This window comes from Ambystoma mexicanum, chromosome 7p (genome assembly GCF_040938575.1).
Source record: "Ambystoma mexicanum isolate Mex_15411 chromosome 7p, UKY_AmexF1_1, whole genome shotgun sequence".
Classification (NCBI taxonomy): Eukaryota; Metazoa; Chordata; class Amphibia; order Caudata; family Ambystomatidae; genus Ambystoma; species Ambystoma mexicanum.
Window position 1 is genome coordinate 668,236,671 of NC_090939.1, and position 20,791 is coordinate 668,257,461.

At 45.3% G+C, this 20,791-nt stretch overlaps 1 protein-coding gene across 1 annotated transcript in view; it reads left to right on the forward strand.

The window, feature by feature from the left end:
- COL4A2 (collagen type IV alpha 2 chain) overlaps positions 1-20,791 on the forward strand; it is a 730,687-nt gene that overhangs the window by 428,746 nt on the left and 281,150 nt on the right. Inside the window, exons 7-9 of the mRNA XM_069636740.1 lie at positions 1,884-2,000; positions 15,468-15,539; positions 20,730-20,765. Coding sequence (XP_069492841.1) covers positions 1,884-2,000; positions 15,468-15,539; positions 20,730-20,765 — 225 coding nt within the window. The remainder of the gene's footprint in view (positions 1-1,883; positions 2,001-15,467; positions 15,540-20,729; positions 20,766-20,791) is intronic.

The window sequence follows — 20,791 nt, forward strand, 5'->3', positions numbered from 1 at the left end:
TGCCACCACCCATAGCTGCTCCCCACAGGGTCGACATATTTGGGGTAATACTACAGTTCGCACCTGCTCATTATGGTTGATGGATGCACTGGCTATCACCACTTCACAATTCTCAGAAATAAGGCCAGGGCTGAGCCCTGGCAAGCACCCCCACCAATTAAACACTGGTTGTAATGCAGAATGTCACAGGAAGTCATGTTTTGCTTGTGGTGCAGACTTTCAAGGTGACTTTGACATGGCAATGGGTATTGCCTACGATATGTTCAGATGTAAATCCACCAAGAAGACATACATTAAAATCTTTACAAGCCTTGTATTGATAATATTGTATGTACAATACAAGAAAAACCTGGAATTATGAAAACAATATTAACCAACAAGGTATATTTACAAAACGTCCTAGCAGAACACTGATGGCACAACCAAATAGTTTGCTTCTTGAATCGATCTCCCCTTTCTCTCTTAATGTTTGCCCCTCCCCCGCTCCATCACTTTTCAGCTGGAAGGTGTGCACATTTATTGTTCATATAAGCACTACTACTCCTGCACCTGCCTGGGTCTTTATCAGCTTCTCCTAGCGCCTGTACAGAGGAAGAGGAGCAGGTTGGAGCTGCAGCATTAAAGCAGGGCTTTACCCCTGAATTCAGTTTTTTTTCCCATTATACCAGTAGTTTTCTTGGCCCTTGAACTATTGTACATGTTCAGAGTCTGGCATTATAAAACTTTCTATCCGGTCTGGCTATTAGTGAAAGCTCGATGTGCCCACTGCCCCTCCCACACCCACTCCTTTTCCTGACCTCCCACAGCCTCCAGCTTGGCCATAGAGAGCGGAATGGAAAACCATCCAGGAGGACCCCCTTGCTTTCCTGCTCTTGCCTCGTTTGCCCCCTGCCCACCTGTCTTGTTCAGTGCTCACCCACCCACCAATTCCCGCCAAGGTCACGGTTCCGCTACATCATTTGTTATACAGCTAACCCCAGCACATGTCAGCCTACAATTCTTATACCAAGGCTCACTAGATGTTGTGGACTACAACTCCCATCACTCCCAGCCAGTGTGGTCATTGCTGGGGCACCAGGGGTGTCGTAGTCCAAAACCTGTGCTAGACAAAAGCCTTAAAAACAGGGTTGCAAACTAGCTTAAATGTGCCGGGTGGCCTTTGAAAGAACACAGCATGCTGGGGCCCTCTCGTGCCCATATAAAGCCCACAATTCCATCCCTGCACCTGAGAAGATGCCAAAAGGGAGCTCTGTTCCCAAGCGCCGCAGCATCACAACAGGGGCCCTATTGTAGGACCGCGCTTGTGGTGCAGGAGGGCCCCTTCGGACATAGTGGCTCGTTACGGGTTTGCCGGTAACCCGCCAGTAATTCCGGTGGGTTACCAGAAAACCCACCTTACCGTTACCGGCGCCCGATATAGTGGTATTACCAGGATATTACGGGAGCCAGCAATGGCGGTAAATTCCCATTCAATGGAGTTACATAGGACTCCATGGAATGGTTTTGCCACATTCACCGGCACTGGTAGTACTGGTTCCAGTGATTGCAGCAATTATTACCGGTAGGGGCAATTATTTGCCAGTGGGGACCTAAACTACTGGTAGGTCAGGCCTGCCAGAGGATCAGCGCCCCTACCGGCAAACTTGGAGTGTGCTGGACCGGTAAAAATGCCGGAACTTGTATTACTAGCATTCTTTCAGAATTTTTACTGGACCAGCACACTCGTAATGAGCCCCTTTTATCTGAGCAGTGAGAAAATATGTCGTCAGGACCCAAAACCACATAATTCTATCGACTATAAATGCGTTGCGTGAGCGAGAGGTCCGGACACAGGGTGCTATACTATGGGCAGAGGCCAACTTACAAATCTGTCTTTTCAACAGGGCCACACCGGACAAGGCGGACCACGGGGGAAGCCAGGCCACGACGGTTGCAACGGGACAACGGGCGATGCTGGCGACCTTGGGTTGGAGGGGCCCAGCGGTCCACCTGGTGAAATGGTAAGTACTGGAGCTGAAGGACCTTTTCACATTGGCATGCAAACTGACCACCTTAAAAGATGGCTGCTGCAGGTGGTCTCATTGCCCGTGCAGGCTCTAGTCCAAGGCTTGTGTTCATCCTCTCATCGGCAGGGAAGCAAAGCTTCTGCTTGGTTGTACGTGCATCACTGGCTAGCTGGCCGACACAGCGGTCTTCGCTTGTAGTTTGAGATTCTGGCATATGGGTCACATGCATAAACAAGCATTGGCAAAGTCAACAGTTTTGGCTTTTGTGTAAGTCTGGGATATGAATTTGTCAGGCAATGCCATAATAGTACTTCCTGGCCATCAGATATCAACAGGTGGGAAACAGTGTGAGAACCAGTGCAGATCATCGCACTGCACCGCAAGTGCCTATTTGATACCTATACACATGCCAAAACTCTTTGTCTTGCCAGTGCTTGTTTTTCACAGGACTTCAGATATGTGGAAACATACACTGCTTATATATCAAGTGGCTGAAGGCACACTTGGTTGATACATTTGTATTACACCATAAGGGATTTACAGCTGCTCCACAGAAAGAAAGTGGCATCACTGCAATACAGAGCTAATGCAAAGAGATCCCAGGAGGATGTGTTTTGGGTGGGGGAGGGGCAGGTAGTGGAGTGAATGGCCATTGGGACCGGCACAGCCGTGGGCAGGCAATAGGTGGGTAAAATTGACCACAACACCCACACGCTGTGTTTCCCTCCTCACCTCCCATCTCTCTATACTCCAATGTAATAGTTTCATGTTCTAGGTGGTGCTTCAGCGCCCCCTAATAGTGAACACTAAAAATGGAACAGAATAAGGAATTGCTCCTTTTGGCAGACCAATCAGTGGCAGATAGCACACACACGTAAACTGATTTGGGATCAGAAGTAGGATTTGAAACTCAAGGACTGCAGCCATTGGGCTTGCTTTAAATTATCCTCTTTTCTCCGACTTCCCATTCAACCTTCATCCCTGCTTCCTCAACCCCATGCAGGAAATGCCCCCGTATTTCCCCTTGCTCCCCTTTCCCTTCTCCTGCTCCATCCTTTCTCTAGTGCTCCGAAGCCATTCACCCTGCAAGCAGCGCTCTGCAAAACACCTGCATAGATATAAGAATTGATAAATACTGTGTAGGACAATGGCCCTCATTACAACACCGGCAGTAACCAATGGCGCTATTAGCACCATGGTTGCTGCCGGTATTTTAACAAGTCCGCCATGGTGCAATGGGGAATTACCACCCCATTCCAAGGTTGGCGGGGTGGTAATTCCCCATGCACCATTTGCCCTTCCCCATTCCCATTTATGTCCCATAGGGCTCAATGGGAATGGGGAAGGCGGTAATTACGGTACCGCAAATTGCGGTACCGTAATTACCTTCAAGGTCCCTTTGCGGGTCCCTACTTTAACGGCTGTTCCAGATCAGCCGTTAAGGTCGGGAGCTGCAAAGGGACCTCATAATTAGGCGCTAAGGGGTTAACGGTGCCGCAGCCTTTTACGGAGCCGTTAACCCCTTACCGCCAGGGTCGTAATGAGGCCCAATGCCTCCGTCTAGGATTCACCACAGTGCTCCTATAGTTACAATGAAAGAATCTGGAAAGAATCGCAGTTCTGTGTTGAAACCTTGCCTTAGTTCTTTGGCATATCCAGTGATAGTGTTGCCATGAAAATGGCCACCAGGTGGCGACAATTCCCCTAAAAATGCACCCTTCACACAATCAAACACGTTCCCCAAATATTCTAGGATTGAAGGAAATAATGTATAACTATACACCTCCTAGGACATTTGGGGAAATAATTTTAGGGGTAGGAAAAGAAAATAGCCTACCTGCCGACTTTTTCACAGCGACATTATCACATGGAACCGTTCTTCGGTGCATTGACCTTTGAAAGACCACGTGTCTCCATTTTTCAGATTTTCACTAAGCATTTGCCCCCCTGATCCAAAGTAAGAAAAGATCCAAATAACTAAACCCAGATCTGGGATGGAGAGTGATGTGATAGTGAGTGCTGGACCGCAGGTCGCGGGAAGCATGCAGTGGGTGATGGCGCATGGCTGACGCTCAGTGCAGACCCTGTATGTGCGTGAAGTGGTAAAGAGAAATGGAATAAGAGCTGTGGTCAAAGTGTACAAAAGTAGTGGAATACCCCAATACAAACCCCATAGCCCCGGTGTTTTACAACTGTAGTATCAAGACTGGAAGAAACACAGTGAAAGAAATGCATCGTAAACAACCACTTTTACTTTCTGTCACTGCCCCCCCACAGCATGAAGCGCTATGCAGCCTCCCCTTTCTAATCAACCACCATTTGCACCTCTTGAAGGCCATGCCCAGGACTAAAGCCACCCTCACCCATGTTCCTGCACACACAGCTGTGCCTGGAGCATCTGGAAGATAATGATGCTTAAACGCAGAAGACAAAGGCCGATTGATGAGGTGCAGGGGTATACGGCAGCTCAGAAAGGGCTGCAATGTCGCAAGCAGGCTTACAAAATAATCCACAGCAAACCAGCTGCTTGCAGATAGCTCAGCAATATGTAACACTAGTGCATTCCGATCAGGGTCCAGGTTCGATTCTCAAATAGGGGGGCATAAAAAAAGGAGAGCCCTTCCTCTGGTTTTCTGGAATTATGCTCCCATCACAAAAAGTAAGGGAATAATGGTGGATTTCTTCAAAAAGTAGAAAAACATTGTACCCTTCAGTTCATGCCCCGTTGACCTTGTTTGTGTCCCGCCTCTTACCAAGCATCTGATTGTACATATATCCCCAGGGCTTTAAGTGGGCAGGGGCTAGCTGGGTCCAAGAAAGGGCTCCCATGCCGGGGCCCAGCCGGGACCCACCCCCAACTAACCCCAGCAATGCCGACACCTAAGGCAGCCTGTGTAGCCAAAGCGCTGCACGCTTACACGAGCTGCCTGCAGGTGTCAGCACTTCGGATTAGAAAAAAAGAAAAGACATCACCCGTTTAACCGTGGCTTCGGCTATATGGGCTGTCTGATGACTCTGTACTCAGAAACAGGAGGAGGGGTGGAGGGCCCGGCTCTCCTATTGAGCAAAGAGTCATCAGGCAGCATGAAAGCCCTTTAACCGCGCAGTTAAATAGACCTTTCACTCAAGGAGCCCTTGGGGCGCACTGATGTCACATCTTTGGTGCGCCTAGCCCCTGTTGGGCGCACCAAAGGTGCCAATGCCCCCCTGCTTTCACCAGCCCCCCACCGCCCCTTAGGCGAGGGGTGAGCATCCCTCTTGAAGCACTGTATATTCCAACCCTTGTGATGGGAGGCAGGGGAGCTGCTATGGTGTAAACCCGATGAAGCAAATTGTATCTGTATTTCTTCAGGCACAAGACACGCTTCGTCCCCTTTACATATACAACCCTCTCCACGAGATGTGGGTCCTGTGTGGTAATGGTCATTGCCTGTTAACAGGCAGCAGCGCTCTTTCCCTATCCCTCCACTTGTTCATTAGAGTAGGTGAAGTCCAAACACTGGCGAAGTGCGCCATCTTGTGGCCAAATATGAATTTGTGACTGCAGTGAATTATTTTCTTTTTCTAACCCCAGCGGACACTTCTACATTGCAGTGGAATGGGAAGATTAGGCTTGGAATGCCCCCACTCTCCTCCTCTTCTGCAAAACTCTTAAAACGTGTCTCTTTCAACAATATCTGCTGCACAAATAAAATTCCCTGAGTCACCCATCACCACAGCATTGTGCTGTTGTGTAACAAACACCAAGCCCAACAATGGCTTCCACACCTTGCTGCACAAGAGGTGGGATTGCATTATAACATATTATTTCTCTCATACTCTGCTGATCTCGTGAGAGGGGGTGAAGATGTAATTGGAAACAAGATATCTTTCAATCCCCCAGGGGGAGGACGTATGCTTATTAATAGAACACTATTTCATGACGTTTTTTTAACAATAACGATCGCCCATTTTTATATAGCGCTTTATGCCAGAATCCCTCCACATCTAGCCATTGTAATAATAGGTATTATTAGCCAATGTACCAGCCTTAGAAGAATATAGGGCTATGACTGTGACTGTCTGTATCAGAGCCCAACTGGTGACCTCTCAGGCTAAATAAAACTCCAGGGGGGAGGTGGGGGTACTGAACTGGATGGACCACCTTGCTTGCTGTTAATAAGAGTTTGCTAGCAAAGCAGTCGAAGAACAGTGATAATGGTTGTACAACTCCAGGCCTCGAGGGCCAGAATCCTGACGCGTTTTCAGGATACCCCTCATTAATATTCATGAGGAAAAATGTGCATATATTTAGAATCATTGTATGCAAATCAATCACATGAATATTAATGAGGGGTATCCTGAAAACCCAGCATGGATCCGGCCTTCGAGGCCTGGATTTTGAAAATCCGTAGAGGATTACCGGCATATACCTACTTCTAGTCCTTTCTGGTTCACACATTGCACTGAGGCCACCAGTTGAGTATATCGTTTCCTGCTTCAAAGTCGGGAATTGAAATCCATGAGGGCCGCTTCCGGCAGCCTCAAAAGGAAAAAACCTCTGCTGCGACTAGGAGAGTCACCCCCCCTAGTGCCGCAATGATGAGGGTTCAGCATGCATGGTGCAGGTTGCCCACACCAACAGGCAGACACCTCTTAACTAAAAGGTTTTCAGGTGAAAAGCTCCCATATATGAAATGCAGTGTTTATGGACAAGGAAAGTGGGCCTGATACTAAAGGCCAGCCTCTTTGGAGTGCTTTTGCAGGCACTCTGTTAGTATTCATGCTTTGGGGGGCAGACTAAAGCCCCTTCTGGGGCACAGGACAGTAAGGGCATCATCTCCCTGTGCAATCTTCTCACTTCCTTGCCAGCCGAACAATTCTCAACTCTCCCCTACCATTTCCCCAGGTCTTCTAAATCTCTTAATGTGGGCTTTATTGAAATTATCTGCCCGAAGATTTTGTTTCCCTTTCTGATTCCCCAATTGTTCGAGACCGTCCAATAGCTACACCCAGCACCCGCAACCCTCAAGCTCTCTCACTCAATGTTACAGCATTTTCTCAACTAGCACCTCTGAGATGTCCTCCTGAACCCTGCTGCCTGGTATGACCACTGGCTCCACTCTGCAGGGTATCAGGTAATATTATCCCCATATATATGGTCGCCGTAAATAATATCGCCAGGAAAATGTCGTGGCGATATTATTTGGGTGACCATATATATGGGGACAGGGGCAAAAATAATAATAATAATAATAATAAAACAAAATAAAAAAGTTTGGGGGTTTTGGGGATGTCCCCCGCATGTTTCATGCAATAATGTCGCCACAAAAAACGGCAATTTATTGGTTATATTTTTGCATGGCGAGATTTTTGTGGCGACATTATTACATGGAACCCTCTGCAGTGGCTGTTTCCCCGTAAAGCCCCTGAGATGACAATGTAGCTTCAAGTAGCAGGCTTGTGCCAGGATTCGTTCCTACTAAGCCATGGGTGTGATCCCTAAGTGTTGCAGCAGGCAGCTTCTACGATCTTTGCCAGCAGAGGTCAAAGGTCTGAGAGTTCCATTCGCTAAATCGAAGGTTCTGACCTTGCAGAAGGGTCCCACATGTGGGGAAGCAGAGACCTGCAGAGAGCACAGCCCATACCGCCCCGGACGCAGCTCCCAAAGAATGGGCCGATGAGCTGTGAAAGGTCATCTAAATACTGTCTTTTCACCTGACCTGACAAAACGCGTAGCCAATCAAATATGAGGAGTAGGAAACCCTTCTGGACCCTCTCAGGAAAGTTTGAAGATCTCGTCTGCATTCAAAGCTCTTCTGCGGCCTGGCCTTCTGGTCTACTCAGATTGTTCCAGAGCCTCCTACCTCGAGTCCTAGCTCTACTCCATCACTCTGAATCCATAGTGTAGAGCCAGAGCCTAGCTTTTAAAGGTGACCGCCCTGCTTGGACAAAGGGAAGAACGGTCACCCAGCTGATGCTAATCTTCTTCCCGTCACAGGCATCGCTGTTCCATATTTGTCTTACTCTTCTCCTGAGGCTTGTCCGGCGGCTTGGTGGATATCCAAGTCCTGGGCCAGGTCTATCTGCCGAAGAGAAGAAGGCAGCACCAGACCACCAGACCCTCTATCCTGAATGGCAGGTGGGGGTATGTGGAATGCACTCCTCGCTGTCGCGCTCCCTTGTGGTCAGTGTGGCAGTCTCCTACTACTCAAGAAGCATCCGGTTCCTAAACAAGATTAGCAGAGAAATGAGTGATGCTAACTGTAACTCACTGTAAACCGGTAAAACAAAAGAGGTGATTACTGGAAGGTTTAGAATCAATCTTAGCCTCTGGCTCCGCTCTGGGCAACCCTCCAGATCATCGTTCTTTTCCGGACATCTTCAATCGGTATCCAGTGATTTTGACGAAATCACTTTCAGAGAGGTATTCTTTAACGAAACAATAATAACAACAAAAAAACACCAAATGTTTTATATATGGGGTGGGGTAAGGGGTTAAAACAGGTGGATAGGGCACTGGTGTGAGCTTAAAATCCTAGGGGAATGGGGGGCTTGGGGTGGGGACCGCTCAGTCTCCCCCAGACCTCCCCAAATAGAAAAACAAATTAGGTGATTTTTTCGGTGTTTTGGTTTTCAGCAAAAATTCTCTCTCTGAAAGGTTTTTGTTAAAATCACATAGAACCACTCAATCGAGCTACTCAAAATGAATAAATGCAACTGAATCTTGAATTGCTACATTGATCGGCCCACTGACGGAGCATCCTGTGGAGCGCCGGGGTGTGATACACACTATGCCCTTAAGGCTGCAACAGCAATAAGCGTTTCCTTTCCGGAAACTTCTGAAGGGAGCTTCAATTATATGTTGTTAAGGACATTAACAGCACCAGAAATACACTTGCGCCAGCCAAGCATGGACAACTGAGTAACATGTGACTCTGACATCTGCCCCTTTTTGGATCCTTAAAACGATGTTGTTGATGCTGGCCCCATTGGTTAGATCATCCTTCAGTGAAGGTGGCAGCGGGATGGGCACAAAGAGGTTCAGACCCGGGTATCATTAAAAGTGAGCAGCACAAGCACTTCTAGGCAATATGACATTAGATGTTGACTGTTCAGCTGGCTACCATCCAATTCTAAATCTAACTTTTTGGGGGAAGATCTTTGAGAAAGTGGTAGCATCTTCTCTGGAGACCGGCTGAACATTCCAGAAAAAAGGAAGATCGGGCCTTATACCAGTCTGCCTTATTCCTCACCCATGATCCCTGTTGTGCCAGTGCCAACAGGCTGCTCATGATGTGAGTGGAATTAATACATAACATTTCACACTTGGGCTTCAATGTGAAGTTCATCATGTTCAATGCCTGCTTCCTAACAGTACCAGAGTGCTGTAGTGGTGAGTGCCCTTGACCGGCCGCTTGCAAGTTTTACTACCTCGGGCATCTGGGAGAGTGATTACCCTGAATGAGACCCTTGTCAGAGCAGACAAACTACTACCTGGTTCATTTGCAGGTGTGTGTATGTGGAGAAGGCATATTCCGAAGAGGATGCCAGAATGAACTGTGTGCAGTCAGAGACTCCTGGACTTGGTGTGTGCTGAAGTCATCACAGTGAATGAGAGAGTGCATTATATCTACGGATTGCAAGTTAGAGTGCATTATATCTACGGATTGCAGGTTAGAGTGCATTATATCTACGGATTGCAGGTTGGAGTGCATTATATCTACGGATTGCAGGTTAGAGTGCATTATATCTACAGATTGCAGGTTAGAGTGCAGTATATCTACGGATTGCAGGTTGGAGTGCATTATATCTACGGATTGCAGGTTAGAGTGCATTATATCTACGGATTGCAGGTTGGAGTGCATTATATCTACGGATTGCAGGTTAGAGTGCATTATATCTACAGATTGCAGGTTACAGTGCAGTATATCTACAGATTGCAGGTTAGAGTGCATTATATCTACCGATTGCCGGTTAGAGTGAATTATATCTACGGATTGTGGGTTGGAGTGCATTATATCTACGGATTGCAGGTTGGAGTGCATTATATCTACGGATTGCAGGTTACAGTGCATTATATCTACGGATTGCAGGTTAGAGTGCATTATATCTACGGATTGCAGGTTGGAGTGCATTATATCTACGGATTGCAAGTTAGAGTGCATTATATCTACGGATTGCAGGTTAGAGTGCATTATATCTACAGATTGCAGGTTAGAGTGCAGTATATCTACGGATTGCAGGTTAGAGTGCATTATATCTACAGATTGCAGGTTAGAGTGCACTATATCTACAGATTGCAGGTTAGAGTGCATTATATCTACCGATTGCCGGTTAGAGTGCATTATATCTACGGATTGCAGGTTAGAGTGCATTATATCTACGGATTGCAAGTTAGAGTGCGTTATATCTACGGATTGCAGGTTAGAGTGCATTATATCTACAGATTGCAGGTTAGAGTGCATTATATCTACCGATTGCCGGTTAGAGTGCATTATATCTACGGATTGCAGGTTAGAGTGCATTATATCTACGGATTGCAAGTTAGAGTGCGTTATATCTACGGATTGCAGGTTAGAGTGCATTATATCTACGGATTGCAGGTTGGAGTGCATTATATCTACGGATTGCAGGTTAGAGTGCATTATATCTACGGATTGCAGGTTAGAGTGCAGTATATCTACGGATTACAGGTTGGAGTGCATTATATCTACGGATTGCAGGTTAGAGTGCATTATATCTACGGATTGCAGGTTGGAGTGCATTATATCTACGGATTGCAGGTTAGAGTGCATTATATCTACAGATTGCAGGTTAGAGTGCAGTATATCTACAGATTGCAGGTTAGAGTGCATTATATATACCGATTGCCGGTTAGAGTGAATTATATCTACGGATTGTGGGTTGGAGTGCATTATATCTACGGATTGCAGGTTGGAGTGCATTATATCTACGGATTGCAGGTTACAGTGCATTATATCTACGGATTGCAGGTTAGAGTGCATTATATCTACGGATTGCAGGTTGGAGTGCATTATATCTACGGATTGCAAGTTAGAGTGCATTATATCTACGGATTGCAGGTTAGAGTGCATTATATCTACAGATTGCAGGTTAGAGTGCAGTATATCTACGGATTGCAGGTTAGAGTGCATTATATCTACAGATTGCAGGTTAGAGTGCAGTATATCTACAGATTGCAGGTTAGAGTGCATTATACCTACCGATTGCCGGTTAGAGTGCATTATATCTACGGATTGCAGGTTAGAGTGCATTATATCTACGGATTGCAAGTTAGAGTGCGTTATATCTACGGATTGCAGGTTAGAGTGCATTATATCTACAGATTGCAGGTTAGAGTGCATTATATCTACCGATTGCCGGTTAGAGTGCATTATATCTACGGATTGCAGGTTAGAGTGCATTATATCTACGGATTGCAAGTTAGAGTGCGTTATATCTACGGATTGCAGGTTAGAGTGCATTATATCTACGGATTGCAGGTTGGAGTGCATTATATCTATGGATTGCAGGTTAGAGTGCATTATATCTACAGATTGCAGGTTAGAGTGCAGTATATCTACAGATTGCAGGTTAGAGTGCATTATATCTACCGATTGCCGGTTAGAGTGCATTATATCTACGGATTGTGGGTTGGAGTGCATTATATCTACGGATTGCAGGTTGGAGTGCATTATATCTATGGATTGCAGGTTAGAGTGCATTATATCTACGGATTGCAGGTTAGAGTGCATTATATCTACGGATTGCAGGTTGGAGTGCATTATATCTACGGATTGCAAGTTAGAGTGCATTATATCTACGGATTGCAGGTTAGAGTGCATTATATCTACAGATTGCAGGTTAGAGTGCAGTATATCTACGGATTGCAGGTTGGAGTGCATTATATCTACGGATTGCAGGTTAGAGTGCACTATATCTACAGATTGCAGGTTAGAGTGCATTAAATCTACCGATTGCCGGTTAGAGTGCATTATATCTACGGATTGTGGGTTGGAGTGCATTATATCTATGGATTGCAGGTTAGAGTGCATTATATCTACGGATTGCAAGTTAGAGTGTGTTATATCTACGGATTGCAGGTTAGAGTGCATTATATCTACGGATTGCAGGTTAGAGTGCATTATATCTACAGATTGCAGGTTAGAGTGCAGTATATCTACAGATTGCAGGTTAGAGTGCATTATATCTACCGATTGCCGGTTAGAGTGCATTATATCTACGGATTGTGGGTTGGAGTGCATTATATCTACGGATTGCAGGTTGGAGTGCATTATATCTACGGATTGCAGGTTAGAGTGCATTATATCTACGGATTGCAGGTTAGAGTGCATTATATCTACGGATTGCAGGTTGGAGTGCATTATATCTACGGATTGCAAGTTAGAGTGCATTATATCTACGGATTGCAGGTTAGAGTGCATTATATCTACAGATTGCAGGTTAGAGTGCAGTATATCTACGGATTGCAGGTTGGAGTGCATTATATCTACGGATTGCAGGTTAGAGTGCACTATATCTACAGATTGCAGGTTAGAGTGCATTAAATCTACCGATTGCCGGTTAGAGTGCATTATATCTACGGATTGTGGGTTGGAGTGCATTATATCTATGGATTGCAGGTTAGAGTGCATTATATCTACAGATTGCAGGTTAGAGTGCATTATATCTACGGATTGCAGGTTAGAGTGCATTATATCTACAGATTGCAGGTTAGAGTGCATTATATCTACAGATTGCAGGTTAGAGTGCATTATATCTACGGATTGCAGGTTAGAGTGCATTATATCTACGGATTGCAGGTTAGAGTGCATTATATCTACAGATTGCAGGTTAGAGTGCATTATATCTACAGATTGCAGGTTAGAGTGCATTATATCTACGGATTGCAGGTTAGAGTGCATTATATCTACGGATTGCAGGTTAGAGTGTATTATATCTACTGATTGCAGGTTGGAGTGCATTATATCTACGGATTGCAGGTTAGAGTGCATTATAACTAGGGATTGCAGGTTTTGACTTGCGCGAGCCAGGCCCTCAAGCGCATCAGAGCACCTGGCTCACAGTCCCTATAAGGAAGCTGTTTACATTAATTTGACAGGGGGTTGTCTGGGTATTTTAGGAACACGAAAGAGAGCAGGACTATTTGGTGGATTAGAATATTCCGCTGTCATAAGCTAGTCATACAAATGACTCTGTACACGGATTTGAGACCGTAAGCAAAATTTGGAAGAAACGTTGGGAGTCAGGAATTCAAGAGCACAAATAAGGGGGCCTTATTGAAATTTCTATAACAGTATATCAAAATAAGGGTACCTTTGATAATAAAGACCTCAATGATGTTAATGCTTGCTATCAAAAACAATAACACTTGTAAATATTCAGTGTATTTTTGTTAGTACAAACTTTTGTTTTGTACATTTCCATTCTGTTAAAACAACTACATTAACTTTTTAGTCTGCTCCTGGGTGCAGAGTGCACAATGCTGAGACGGTTTTAGGTCATAAGACCTTTTTAAAAAAATTGAAAAAAAAAAAACAATTTAGAAAGAGCGCTCTGTGACTGCACAGGGAGGTCTTTCTAATCTAAATCGAACCGTCAGCCCCTGCAATGCGCACGAGTGCGTGTAGGGGATGACAGGCCCGCCAAGACCCGTAACTGGAGAACATGTAAGTGCATATGTGCGTGTGTGTTGGGTGTTCGTGTTTGTGTGCATTTTGGGAGGGTGTTGGGAGGGGGGTGGCGGGAGGTAGCGTGGTCGAGGGAGGAGGTCTGGGGGGTTAAACACCCCGATTTGGAGTAAATCTGGGAAGAGGGGTTGGGGGGGTGAAATAATGACATTATCGGCTGAAGAAAAAATCAGTCTTTTGGTTGGGTGACCTACAAGAATCAAAATAATGACATAGACCCACTCAGACACCTACTTTAAGTGAAAAACGGTACACACTAACACCATTACTTCATTGTCACACTTGACAAATTCATAACCATATTATCTGATACCAACATGTTTCTCTCTCTTTAATTACTCTTGGAAATTTTTCAGGGAATTATTATTTACAAACAACCTTTGGAAAATGTGACACTAAAGTATATTTAGTACCATTTGCATGTTCAGCTCACACTACTCTCTGTACCTAAAACATGAAAATATGGTATCATTGTGTGCCTTTATCAAACTCTGACTTTGTTATTTGTGCAAAGCAGTATTTGAAACGTAGATGCCATAACCAATAGTCCTTAAGGGCAACGCATCAGACAATCCACCTGCCATGTATGGCTAATCTTACTTCTCCATTCACTCTAAGGGACAATATTTTAAAACATTGTTTTCCTCTCTTGCAAACCTGCTCCGATATATGAAAATCAGTGGTTAGTTGCTTGCATCTTGAGAAGAAGGTATAAATAATACAAAATTTATAAAGTGTGTAAAATAGAATATCTGTTTCTTCTCTTCCCTCGTTTTGCCAATTACCAAATCAGCTAGGGTAACTCCTTTGTTTCTATTTTAAATGTAATTTGGGGGTGGGGAGTCGTTACATGTAAACATACAACAAGGTGGCTCCCCACCGCCAAAATTACTCATGCCCTTCACATGTGCACTTCTCTTTGAACCCGAGTAAACATTACCTGCCATGCTCACATGGCAGGCAGCGTTTAAAAATTGCAATTAAACACGGCCTGTCGTATGAGCATGTCAGGCAGCATTTACAATGGATTCCTATGGAGTCCACCTGCTTTAGGCTGGTGCATGCAGCAGGCAGGCGCCATAGGGATCCCTAGTGTTTGCGCCGGCATGAAAATGCACGCTGGCGCAAATGCTGGGGCATTTGTATGGCGGGGACAAAGGGAGGCGGCGGTAATACAAGTTGTGTTCCACCCCTCCTCTCCGCCATACAAATTAATGAAAATGTGGCGTGTTGTGAATGAAAGGTGTAAAAAGCCCTACACAAGACTTTTACACCTTTCATTCACGTTACGCCTTGAGCAACATGAGCTCCTCTGTGTTTGTGAATGTACACTGTACATATGTGGTTATACAATGCTTTCGAGATATTTACATGTTTCCCGCGTCCATGGCATGTTCCCTGTAATGCTTGTTCACTCGTCCATTCAGTTTCCAGGATGGGCACGACAATGTTTCGTTCTTTGGGGGCAGGGGGGTGTTAGTACTTGGTACTCAAAAAAAGATGAGGACAAAAAGAATGATACTCTGAGCCATTTGCAAAGCTATTGGAAAGGATATGTATTAGAGTCTCATAGAGATCACTCAATCAAGCAGCTCATGGTCCTTCTTCTATGTTCTGTAAAGCCCACGCGCAGTTCACTACGCCAATGACTACAATTCAAGAGCCTGTTGTATATATTGTACTGACAGCGGGACAGACTATTGCTTGAATGATCATCTAACTCCTGATTTGCCTTGTCAGCTTATTCTATCTTTTGTTTCTAATGTAGGGCTACCACGGTGTAAAAGGCCAGAAAGGCGACCCCATCCACGTCCCCAGTGAATTGAGGAACAAGTATCGGGTAAGTGGCTCCAGTCAGTAGGATCAGGGGAATAGTCTGATTGTTTGCTGGAAGAAGGAGGAAACAAGGTCCGGCTCTCATCTGGCGTACAACCAATGATTCCCATGGAACTATCGCTTCTGTTCAGTATGGTCCAGTCCTAGCCCGAGTTCATATTTTGGGAGTGGTGTGCGCTGATTTATAATTGTTATTGGTTATTTAGAATGTGCTTAATAGCCAGAAGTTTCCCCTGGGCTATCCTCCAGAAACAATCAAGTCCAACCGTCTCCACTTGACCATGTCCCAAGTGGCAACAGTCAAAAATGCAATAACTTGTTTTGATGCATTGCTGCCCTCAGAAAGGCTCGGACAATGCGGGCTGCATTTTATATTTATTAATTTATTTTAATTGTAATGGCATTGCTCATTCATAACACGCTTAATACCAGCGAGTGGTTTCTAAGCACGGGATTCGGAAAAGTGTTGCGCCGCATTTTCTTGCTTCCCAGACAAACGTGTTGCCCCTGAGCTATCCTTCCTCCCCTATTCTGCTGGACTGGGGACCTGCTGCATCAATTAACTCAGGGGTGCAGGTGCGAATCATAAATTTATGTCCCCTCAGTCATGTCCCAAATCAGATTGGACATTCAGCTGCAATAAAGAGACATTACACCAACAGGCTGCATGATATTCATGCAATATACGTGTCTTAAAATAATTATTAACATAATACATAATATGTGCCCTGTGTAATTTAGCGAGATTGGAGCAAAATAACAAAGAAATACAATCTATCACAATGTCCTACATTTGCACCACTCAGTGCATTTTATGTAATTTGGCAAATAAAGTGCATCAGTTCCAGGAAACGTAAACCAGAGGCGTGTTATGTTGCTCTGGTGCAGGGAAATTTCACAACATTTGCACTGACCGACCGGTCCAACAATGACATTTGCATGGAGTCACCAGTGCAGAGGTGAATTTTGCACCTGCCAGTCTGTGCAAATGATCTGGCAGCAGTGCAAACCTGCCCAGCAGATCGAATCGCGACTCTGGTTCTAGTGCATCTGTAGATGATAAGTTTAATGGAGCAGAGATTGCGAGAAGGGGTGCCTGGATCAGTGCACGGGCCAGCGATGGTGCTTCCTGAACATGCAGGCCTGGCACTGGGACTATCCTGAGAGGGTTAGACTGACATGTTTTTATTACTAACCCTCCCATCTGTGCCACTACTTTTAGCAAGATGTGTAAAGGTTAGATGGATTGAGGGGTGAGCTAGCTGCTGCACCTGGAAAGATCTGGGTGTGGACACTTTGGTGGCACCTTATAATGTTTCTCCCGTCCATTGCACTATAAGATATATGATGCTAATCTATCCTTTGCATTTAGAAGATCTATAATCCACCAATATAACTCATAATGATATATGCAGGCATCATTGATACTGCACTGGAAGAGGCCTGATGTAAGCCTGTAATGGAACTTAGAAGATATAGAGTAAGACTATAAGGGTAATATACTGTGATAGGAAGTCGCATGACTCTAGATCCCATGGCAGCCTGGCTTCCACGCTCAGAAGATGGCATAAAATAGCCGGTCTATTTGCAGTTAGGGTAGCCTGTCTATACTGCCTAGAATTAGCATATGAGGGTAGCGTGTCTTCTTCATACAGATGACCGGATCACACAGCGAGATCAAGGATAAGCTCCCCCTGAGCTTTAGTTATGTATGAACGCACCACTTCGGTGGACATCTGCCGCAGGCATGGCTACCCATCCACACACTTTAGAATGCAGTTGCGACTGCAACAAATGCGGTCTAGCTGGACACGTAATGGCTTTGCCCTTACATCAGACTTGCCGCAACACCTCTCCCATTGGAATACAGAGACAGCATACGCCAATTTTTCAGTCTAACTGGGCACACGTCGATTCTCTTGAACTGGCACGCTGTCGTGACCTATCTCAGCACACACCCAGATGCCTGACCGCTTGGGTTGCTCACTGGAGCCTAGCCAGCCCACCTAATCTTGGCCAAATGCACACATGCACTTTAAACCTTTTACTGAGGATTTGCCCATACCTGGACTTTGGTAGGAGCGTGCGTGGATACTGAGAGACTCAAGCGGTGAGTGCTCTGACTCTCTTCTCCTCAGATCCCGCCTTTCTTAAGCGCATGTGAAATGCGTGCAAAATGACAGCACCGGCATGTGGCAGTGACTCCCCGAACACTATTTCCGATGCTCTATGTTGGCATTTTTGTTTTAGTTGTAGGCTACCCGGGTACTGTCACTGTTGACATTTTATTTACACTTTTGAAAGGGTGAATGAACAACACCAACTTAGTTATTTTCTGATGGGTCATTTTGCCACATTTTTCGTGGATTTTTTTTATGGGTGCAGGCCACCATACCCCACTCTGGCGCACTTTAGCCACAGTGCTACTAGCAACAAAATAAAATGTAAAAGTACCCTAGCCCAGCTCCCCACCATAAAAAACACAGCAAAAAATGCAGCAAAACAGGCGTTTCACCAAATGCAGTGAAAGGGACGCTGGTGGGGCCCTTATTTACAAGAGTGTGAAGTAAAGTAACAGCAATGGTGCTGAGACTGTTTCATTAAGAACACATTAAAAGTAAACCCACAAAGCACTTATCAACACTTTTGCACCATTTGTGGTATGACAAAATATGTGCCGCCATCAGAATCGGGCCCACAGGGCCCGATTCTAAAGGGCATGCAAAAATAGAAAAGTGTTGTTCCTTGAAGGAAGGACACTGTTCTTCATTGCACCAGATTCATTTGGAATGCAAAAAGTGGTGGATTGCAACACCACCCACCACTTTTGTTCACCAATCCAGGTCCTCAGTTTATGGCTTGGCAACGCTCCCAGTGACCGTAGCAAACGCTGGGCATCCACTGCGTGCCTATTCTTCTCCCCCAGCACCACATTTCCACCTACAAAAGTAGGTGCTAAAGTCTGGCACCCATGCAGTGGTGTTGCTAGGGGGGACACAGTCCCCCCTATGAAATCCTGGTCCCCCTTTGTGCCCCCCCTCTCTAAGGCGAGCAGTGACCGTGTTCTCTGTTCGTGGTATTATTTGTAATACTCACTAAGGCAAATGTCTGCAGATCAACGGCAAATACTCTCCTTTTGTCTCAAAGGTAGCAGTGATCTTGGCATGCATTCTGGCATCGGTATGAACATGAGCACGAGCCACTTCTCAGGTGTTCCTGCCCAGCTTCTGCACAGGGACCTCCATAGTGTTGCAGCCCCTCCCATCAGAATGTAGCGCACAATACTGCTAATGATGGGCCATTCGTCACTGAATGGTTTAGTGCCTGCATTCTGATGGGAGGGGAGGTGCAGTGGGATGTGGGTAGTTGGTGTGCACAAAAGCCTCTCTGCAGTACCTTTCATAGGCGGCCCCCCACTTTTGTCTCTGCCCCCCCTAGATTTGTCTTTGGCTCCCTCTGTGACCCTCCTAAATTTGATTCCTGGAGACGCCACTGCACCTGTGAGGTGTTGTTCAGGAAGAAATGAAGCACCCTTCATTGCGTGCTGATAAGTAAAGGAGTACGTATATATTCCCTGCACAGTTATTTCCTAGTTAGCCCACAAGATGGCAGTCTAATGCAAAAAGAAAAGACAATAAAGCGCAGGGGTTTGTTCATGCTTAGTAAAGTGTACTATAACCATGCTTACTCTAGTAGTTTGTCACATTCCTATGTTACCGAAAGTGCTACAGAGGATCTGCAAACTGGTTAACACTTGTGGCAACATAGAAATATGTTCTTAAATGCTTCGGTTTTCCAGACGGTGTCCTCTGCACACGGAAAACCAACAGCACGGCTTCTGCGCCCACTTCACATTTACATTGTTGGGCTGCTGCCATGACAACTCTCCGCCAGTCCTCCGGCCACCTCAGAATGGAGGTGAACACATTTGGAGGGGGGTGGCTCGTAATTTGGTGGAATCGGCCCTCAGTGTGCAGGACACCAACAAGGCATTTCTAGTTTTTTGTTCCTCAGGATGCAGACTTGGACGGGCCGATAGGGAATATACCGAACCAAAAATACAAAATGCTGGCATGGGCCGTTTTTTGGGGTCAAAGTGGGCCACTTTTTTGGCCATTGTGGTCCAGTTTGATGAGTTACTTCACTATGCAGCTAATCATTTTGACCATGTTGCTGAATAAATATTCTTTCAAATGCAAAATTTACATCACATTTTATCAAAAAACTCCACATTGGGTACCATTCAAACGGTGACACATAAGGAATAAATAGTCATTCGAAATCATGGGCCACTTTTTCATTGGTTCCTGAGACAATTTTATGGCCCAGTCCGACCCTGTCAAGATGTCTTCCTTTTTAATGCTGGATTTTCATGGAAGTGGAAGCAAGACAACGCAGTGCAACACAGGTTCGAATCCCGATCCTGCGCTTAGAAACCATTCGCTGGTGTTAAGCACATTATAAATTAACAATAAAATAAGTTTTAAAAAAACAAATAGAACCTATGTGTTCATTTTGACACCTGGTGCCATTCTAATACGAATATCTGTGCAGACGCGGGTTTCCTCGTCATAGTTACGACTTTGTCAAATGAATCGTAAATGCTGCTTGTCTGTCCATGCACAGCAGACGGAATTTACGCTGATTTCTATGGAGTCAGGTAAACAACAAGGCAGCTTCCACAGGAACCCGCGGCCCTTCGATCTGCATCACATGGCAGGCAGGAGAAGATGCTGCGGGATCTGTGAGGCAGAGAGGATGGATGAGGTGGTGGATTCAGTAATTATGAACAGTGCCCCGCCCCCCATTCAAGGAAAATCCAAAGGAATAAAAAGCAGCCATACAAGAATTTTCACATGGTTTTTACTCACCGTGGTAGATGAGACAAATGCCGTCCTATGTCTCACGTCACGAGAAGATTATTCTTCTGACGTTTCAGGGCATTCCATTTCCTGGGTTTCAAGAAAACATCTGCCCCTCTTCTGCAAACGCCAGTGCATGCTTTGTGGTCTTTATCAGTATATACCTCAGGCTTCCTCTGAAGGCTTCCTAATTATTCAGTATTTTGGTTCCTGCTCTAAAGGACTTGTTTTCAGAGGGAATTGTTTGACGTTGTAAACCAAATTGTTGTTCTGCTCTCTCAGCTGCGTCTATAAAAAATCTATTTTTGGTCATGTTTTTTCTTTTTCTACAGGGAGAACCAGGCATTCCAGGGTTCAAGGGGTTTCCAGTAAGTAGAATTATACCAAGACCCTC